At 40.1% G+C, this 8495-nt stretch overlaps 1 protein-coding gene across 1 annotated transcript; it reads right to left on the reverse strand.

Annotated features, from left to right (window-relative positions):
* Positions 1–981: 981 nt before the first annotated feature.
* On the reverse strand, positions 982–6361 carry LOC307130055 (cGMP-dependent 3',5'-cyclic phosphodiesterase-like). Its single transcript, XM_079822916.1, has 3 exons — positions 6347–6361; positions 5785–5891; positions 982–1315 (listed from the first exon to the last, which is right to left on the reverse strand). The coding sequence occupies exons 2-3, from the start codon at positions 5880–5882 to the stop codon at positions 1081–1083; spliced, it is 333 nt and encodes a 110-aa protein (XP_079679042.1). The 5' UTR covers positions 5883–5891; positions 6347–6361; the 3' UTR covers positions 982–1080.
* Positions 6362–8495: the final 2134 nt, after the last annotated feature.

Here is an 8495-nt window from a genome sequence, read left to right on the forward strand (position 1 = left end):
TACCTAAAAAAAGTGATTATACCTGAAAATGAGTACAAGGTTTTCTCAACCCTGTTTATCTAGTGGTTTTACTATGTATGACATATTTTATTTAATAAGTAATTTGATGTGTGATTCATTAGATTAAGGACAGGACAGGGTTTATGAGAAAAATCTTAATGGTCCTAAAAAAAGGCTTAAGCAAAATATCGTTTATGTTATTCTTTTGATTTTAGGGTGAAATAGGTCTGCAGAATTCACACTCAGGTTAATATTGGCGACCCGTGAGAGAAAAACTAGCCCAAGCAAACTCATATTGTTCATAAAACATACATCATCACCCTCTCTGCGTTCTGTTCCTTTGCAGATTTTGGCAAATGCACTTACAGTCACACCTGTGCAAACACACATTTACACACCGCAGATAGATATTCCCATATATCCATGTAGCTTCAGAACTGTACACAGACAGACTGAGCGTTTTTATACAGACGTATATCTCGTTTAAAGTCCCTCAGGAAGGCAACGCAAACACTGTCGCTCCCATCACTCTCCGTTTGCCTCGCTCAGATTTCACATGATTGTTTGGGGATTTTGGGAATGGAGAAATCTTGCGTTTCCCTGTGTAAAGAGGGAGAACTGACGCCTGAGAGACGAAATCAGTTGAAAGCAAAAGATGAATTATCCAGAGATCCTAGTTTTCCTTCAGCTTCTCCTGGTAAACAGTGGGAAAACTGGAGCTCAATAATGACTTTTCTGTCTTTTTAGAGCGAATTCGATGAAGTTTGCATTAGTGATTCTGTTATATTAGTGAAGCTGCATTGAAACAATAAAAATTGTAACACTGTAACACTGGAATTGTTCACTTTAGAACTCTCAGCTGACACATTGTTTCATTTAGCATTTAGGTATTCAATCAATCAAATAAGTTCGGGGCCACTGAGGATGCAACTGTTTTAGGCAAATTCACTCTATTTTTCTGTTCAAACGTTAGACTGCGCAACGCCATCCATCACGCGACGGCTAAAAGGTGACAACGAACCTTTCCTCTGAATTTTTAGCGAGACGGAACTCCGTCACATGACCTTTGCCCTGGTGAGGTCACAGGTCGTGTTTTTCGCAGTCGTCATCCAGGCATCCGTTCATGCGGTGCGAGTCGTCCCCGAAGGCGCCCTGCGACTGCAGAAGCTCGAACTCCTCATCCAGGAAGTCCAGTGAGTTGTTGCTCGGCAGCCCGCGGATGGTGAACTTGTTGGAGACTTTGGCCCACTGCTCACGGTTGGCGGCCACACGCTCGTACAGCTCGGCCGCGCGCGGGAACAGTTCCTGCAGGAGCCTGAGAACAATCATCAGAGATGCGTTAAAATCAGAGTTACGTCAACCACAGATAGATAGATAGATAGATAGATAGATAGATAGATAGATAGATAGATAGATAGATAGATAGATAGATAGATAGATAGATAGATAGATAGATAGATAGATAGATAGATAGATGTTGTGGTTGTGGAAAGATAGCATTATTGCATACAGAAAGGCCTTAAACTGCTAGATCTGCTTATTTTTCAACCCTCTTATGGTGTGTTCACACCAGACGCCAATGAAGCGAATAAATCGCACTATTCGCACAAAGCTGGACGCTTGAACATTTTGAGTTTACTCGCTTCATTCGCGAGTGACATTCACTTCACAACAGACGCAAATTCACGTCATGGAAGGGGCTTCTGCCAGCCGGCTCGTCTCGTTGAGAAATGGCTGACATGATTGTTTTCAAATACGGCGAATAAGCTCAATTTGCAGACTTTAGCTAGCTTGTAGTCTCAATAGGGTGAATTCAGGGGGATTGGGACACATTTTTCAAGTCATCAAAAAGTCACACACACACACACACACACACACTCATTCACTGCTATAGGAGAAGAAGAATTGGCTAAACTCATTAAATCATCAAAATCAACAACATGTATGCTCGACCCTGTACCGACTAGGCTATTGGAATCCAAGATGGCGCTGCCCTGCAGGCGACATGGAGGAGAGTTCTCGCTGCTCATTACTTGTTTGTTTTTTCTGTGCTTGTTCTTTTGCAAATACAATAATTTGTGCGCGTATTATGCATTAAGTTGGTTTTGCGCGAGTATCAGCTGGAAAGGATCACGATTAAGATGGAGGAATACGGAACTGGTGATGGTGGTGTGGCTAATGATGACTAGCTGCGCTGCGTTTGGAGCTACACATGAGTTGGCAGACTTCGGACCGCTGTTATACAGCAGAACGGAACTTCTGGATCTGCGGAGTTGTGGCGGGGTACCGTCGATCAACCTGATGAAGGATATACCTAAGGAGCTACTGCGTCGGCCGAGGCCTGCCCCTTGTCGTGTCAGGAAGCGGGGCAAGAGAGGCGGCGTTAGGCAGCGTATCCGTAGAGCCAGCAAATTACCGTTGCCACCAGTGTTACTCTGCAATCCTCGCTCCCTGCGGAACAAGCTGGATGAGCTGCGTACACAAGTTGGAGTTTGTTACGAGTATCGTGAGTCTGGATTGATGGTTTTTACTGAAACTTGGTTGTCTAATGAAGTTCCAGACAGTTTAATACAAATTAATGGTTTTTCACATGTACGTCTGGACAGAGATGAGAACTCTGGAAAAAAGAGAGGTGGGGGAGTTTGTGTATATATTAACGAAAGCTGGTGTCGTAATTTTGCAATTAGAGACAGCATATGTAATCCTGATCTAGAATTATTGTGCATTACATTACGGCCATACTATTTACCAAGAGAATTTACAAACATTTTTATTTGCGCTGTGCATATTCCACCTAGTGGAAATATTAGCAGAGCAGCCAGTCAAATTACTGACTGTGTTCACAGGCATTTACAAAACAAGCCTGATGCACCTTTATTGATCCTTGGTGATTTTAATCAGTGTGGACTGGAGAGGTCCTTACCAGGGTTTTTTCAATATATAAAGTGTGCCACGAGGAAAGATAATACTCTTGATAAGTGTTATGGTAACATTAAGGATGCATATGTTGCTAAAGCCAAACCCTCCCTAGGTAACTCAGATCACAACGTTATCCATCTGCTCCCTACTTACCGATCAGTTTTTAAGTCCCACAAACCAGCACCCAAGGTGGTAAAGGTGTGGTCCAATGACAGTATAGAGGAGCTGAAAGGATGTTTTCTTGGTACAGACTGGGACATTTTTTATCAGGATGCAGATATAAACATGGCCACTGAATCAATCACGGCATATATTTCCTTTTGTGTGGACTCAATTATACCTCAAAAAGTTGTGAGGTCATATCCGAACAATAAACCGTACATTACACGGAGGATTAAAGATTCTATAAAATTGAAAAAAGTTGCCTTCAAGTCGGGGGATGTTGTGGGACTGAGGTCAGCACAAAAAGACCTTAACCGGCAACTGAGGTCAGCGAGGATACAATATAAGTATCGGGCTGAACAACATCTGCTAAAATCAGACACAAAAGGACTGTGGAACTCAATTCGGGGAATGACTAACATGGCTCCAAAAAGGAAACCAATGGTAGCCTGCTACGAAAGGGAAAAAGCAAATGAACTGAATGAGTTTTACATGAGATTTAAGACTGATACTTCTAAAGAATGCAGTGAAATATTAGGTAAAATAAATCATAATAGTGGTAATGATAGAATATTAATAGATTCAGGTACTGTTATAAGGGTTTTTCAAAATTAGCATTTTAACAAAGCAACAGGACCTGATGGAATGTCATGTTTTCTTTTAAAGACGTTTGCTGAGGAGCTCACACCAGCCTGGCATAGCCTTTTTCAGCTCTCACTTGATTCACATAAAATACCAGAGCTCTGGAAAAAAATCAATTATAATTCCAACTCCTAAAATTCTTCTCCTCAGGACAATAATGACTATAGGCCGGTGGCCTTGACATCTAATGTCATGAAATCTTTGGAAAAGATTGTTGTAGGAGAGCTGCGAAGACAAATGGAACCATCTTTAGATCACTATCAGTTTGCCTATAAAAGTAACCGTGGTACCAATGATGCTATTTCAACATTAATGCACCTTGTTTTGAGGCATCTGGAAAGTCCAGCTGCTTATGCTAGGTTGCTTTTTATAGATTTTAGTTCAGCGTTTAATACGATTCAACCGCATATTTTGTTGGAGAAACTATATAATTTAAATGTTAATTCTTCTTTAATATCTTGGTATCATTCTTTCTTGATAAATAGGACACAACAAGTAAAAATCAACTCTGTATTATCTGATGTGGTAGTAAGTAGTACAGGGGCCCCACAGGGATGCGTAAGTTCGCCTTTCCTTTTTACTTTATACACTAATGACTGCTCCAGTCATCAATTACATCAATTCGTAGTGAAATTCTCAGATGATACGGCAATTGTGAACTTGTTAACAAAAGATTCCAGCACTGATGAGTATAAAGCAGCGGTGGAGGAGTTTACAGGCTGGTGTGATGCTCATCACCTCCTGATCAATGTTGAAAAAACAAAAGAGGTTATTATAGATCCCAGATCAGTGGGTGACAGGAGCTCTGTTGTCATCCATGGTCAGGAGATTAAACAGGTGGCTTCTTACAAATATTTCGGAGTCCACATTGACAGTGAGCTCAAATGGCACACACATGTCCTAAATGTTTGTTCACGAGTCCATCAGCGCCTACACTTTTTAAGAAGGCTAAGATTATTTGGAGTCAGTAGTAATATTATGTATATTTTTTATAAGGCTACAATTGAGTCTGTCTTGCGTTATGGAATTATTATTTGGTTTGGGAATTTGACGGTGAAAACGAGAGCTCAAATAAGCAATTTGGTAAAGGTTGCAGGAAACATAATGGGAGTACGGACACTAAATACTCTACAAGAAATCTTTGATACATCTATGATACAGCAGGTTAACAAGATTATATTGGACCCCTCACATGTATTGTACTCTGAGTATGCGTTGATGAACTCTGGAAGGAGATATAGGCTTCCTTTATGCAAGCATAATCGCTATAAACATTCATTTGTCCCGTTGTCGATAAAAGTGCTTAATGAGCAACTCTAATTATGGTAATCATGTATTAAATAATAATAATAATTATTATTATTATTATTATTATTATTATTATTTTTTTTTTTACATTATATAATTATGTGTATATTTTTTATTTTAATTTATATTTTTTATTTTATTATAGGTATTTTAATAAGAATAATCATGTTTGGAGAGTAGAGTTTTTCATGAATTGACGTATGTATGGAATGTATGTTTGTGTATGTTGATGTGCAGCAGTTCTCTCATCCAAAACAAATTTCTCCTAAGGTAGACAATAAATGGTACCTTGACCTTGAAAAGAGATGCTACCAGAGGTCATAGATCCTCTTCTTAATATCATTAATTCATCTTTGTCATTAGGATATGTACCAAAAACTTTTAAGTTGGCTATTATTTAAACACATATTAAAAAAACACAACTTGATCCTCCAGAATTAGTCAATTACAGGCCGATCTCAAATCTACCCTTTCTGTCAGAAACACTAGAAAAGGCAGTGTCTTCACAACTATGCTCCTTTTTAGAAAGAAATCTCACTCTTTAAGATCACACAACGTGGGGCTTGCATTCCAGTTATTATCTTAGAACTGTACATATTTATATGGTTTTAGTTTTAGTCTTAGTTCACTATATTAACCCCGTTTAGGCTTTCAAATGACACCTAGTTTAAAAAGGCAATAAAAAGCTTCACATCTCGATGAATAAGGGCTTTAAACAAGCGTCACATGCATATGAAAGGACGTAGCTCTCACTTGTATATGGGCATGGCGATGTGCTCCATGAAGCTGATCTGGAGTTCAGGGATGTAGGCCTTCTCACGGTCCATCATCTCGCTGGGTCTGTTTCCCATCGCCTTCTCCTGCAAACACAACTGCTTTCAATCTCTCCTCATCATCTAGCCATATCAATCCTATAGGGTTCTTCTCATCTCTCAATCATCATTGTATTGCATTGCATTATATGTTTTAAAGCCATTTCATATAAATATCAGCATCTGCAGCAAATTTCATATTTTTGCTCAGTTTGAATATGGATTGAGATCCTGCTTTCAAATCTATAAGAGATCAAAATGTATTCAGTGAATCAAGATTTTAATCTTGCAAATCAATGTTGATATCGCGACACCGTTTCAACATCTTGTTGAAATGTATTGAAGTATTGAACCCTTTGTAGCTTTATATGTTCTTTAAATGTTTCTTTTCATTGTTGAAACAACATCAGACATTATTTCAAACATTATAATGAGTTGAAATTATATGAGTGTAAATAAATGACATTCTCATTCAAGAAAACATGAGCTAAAGTTTAACTCACCAAATCACCCTGAGAGAAAAACTCCTTATAGATAGAGAAGTGAAGTGAAGACATGAAGTTGACCAGAGAAAACATGAAATATTTTGTGTTCATATTGTCTGCAATGAAATACAAGTCAAAGTAAATTTAGAAATCACTTCTTTTTTTATTTATTTGCGTTTTCCATACTCTCCCAACTTTTTCTGATTTGGGGTTGTAATTAATCTGACTCCTGACTCTTGGTCTTCATTTTTCACTACTGGTCCTGGGTCCTAAATTGTTACCCCAACAGTAATGTATTCTGTTATATTACACACCTTTTGTAAATTAATCTAAATACTTTAAATACTTTGTGTTGATCTGAAAATTTAGAATTGATCTGAAAATGTGTCCCCGTTATGATTGAATCACAGGACCGGATACCAGTCATTTGCCAAGAGATCTCATTTTTATTATTTTTATATGTCAGACATAGTAGATGTCATATAATGTGGTATTGTGTACTGTTGCTTTAATTCTGAGTGACGAGTGCAAGGGGGTGTGTCTGGCGGAACGCGGGGAAACCGCAGTGTAAAACTGGTTGTTAATAAACGTGGTGTTCATGCGAAGAAACTGTCTCTTTACGGTCATTTTATATGGTGTCAGAAGTGACGGAAATGGCAAAGTTTAATCCACCATCGAGTTTTTCTTTCGACAAGCCGACGGAGTGGATGGATTGGAGACAAAGATTTCAGCGCTTCTAAACGGCTACAAAGCTAGACAAAGAGGATGGTGAAGTGCAAGTGAGTTGTTTCATTTACGCCATGGGGAGCGAGGCAGAGAACATTTATAAATCATTCGTGTTCGCAGAAGAGGGACAGGAAAATAACTTTGCAATCGTCCTGGGAAAGCTTAACGAGTATTTTTTCCCCGAGGAGAAACGTCATTCACGAACGTGCATGCTTTCACTAGCGAGTGCAACAATCAGGGGAACGAGCAGAAGCATTCGTCAGAGCGCTGTACGAGCTGTCCGAGCACTGTGAGTTCGGCGCCATGAGGGACGAAATGATTTGCGATCACATCGTGGTCGGCATCTTGGATAAAGATCTCTCTCGGAGGCTGCAGTTAATCACTGATCTCACATTAGCACAAACAATCCAGACTGTTCGTCAATCGGAGGAAGTGGCCACACAAGTCAGCATGCAAGGCGAGACGATGAGCATGGTCAGAGCAGTTGTCAGCACAAGTAAGCAACTTGCTAAAGGACAGCGCAGGCCTAAAGACAAAATCCGAGCTGACAGTCATGGAAAATGTGGCTATTGTGGAAATGCTGCGCATGCAAGTGATGAGCGCTGCCCTGCAAAGAAAGGTAAATGCCACAAATGCCACAGAACCGGACACTGGACCAGAGTTTGCCACAGTAACAGGTCAGTGAGAGAAGTCACAGAATGTCTAGACCAACCATCGTATTTTCTGGGCTCCGTTTATAATGTAAACAAACTGGAAGAGCAGTGGATGGTGCAGCTCCTGATTGGAGCGACCCCTGTAAAATTCAAAATAGACACAGGGGCCGATGTAAACATTGTGGCAGAGGAGACTTTCACAAAATTAGTCCCAGCAAATGCACTAGAGCCAACTAATGTTACACTGGATAGCCCTGGGGGGGAGCTAGCCTGCCTGGGTCGGTTCCAAACCACTGTAGTGTACAAAGGATAGTCATACCCATTTTCTGCATATGTGGTCCGTGGATACAATGTAAATAACCTGCTGAGTCGTACTCTATCTGCTGACATGAACCTTGTAAGGAGAGTGGAGGAGGCGAACAGAGTGGCCCTTGAAAATTATGATGCGCTTGGTGAGCATGGCACGCTAAAAACTGACCCTGTCAAAATTCAGTTAAAGGTCCCCTTCTTCGCGATTCCATTGTTCAAACTTTAGTTAGTGTGTAATGTTGCTGTTAGAGCATAAATAATACCTGTAAAATTATAAAGCTCAAAGTTCAATGCCAAGCGAGATATTTTATTTAACAGAAGTTCCCTTTCAAAGCCTACAGCGAACGGCTGGCTTGGACTACATCCTGGTACTTCCTTCTTTAATTACGTCAGTAGAGCAGTAGAACAGACTAACCTCCGCCCACAAAGAAACGCGAAAAAGGGGGCGCGGTCTTGTTGCTGTCCCACGTGGAGAAGTG

Source organism: Gobio gobio (assembly GCF_949357685.1).
Source record: "Gobio gobio genome assembly, chromosome: 8".
Classification (NCBI taxonomy): domain Eukaryota; kingdom Metazoa; phylum Chordata; class Actinopteri; order Cypriniformes; family Gobionidae; genus Gobio; species Gobio gobio.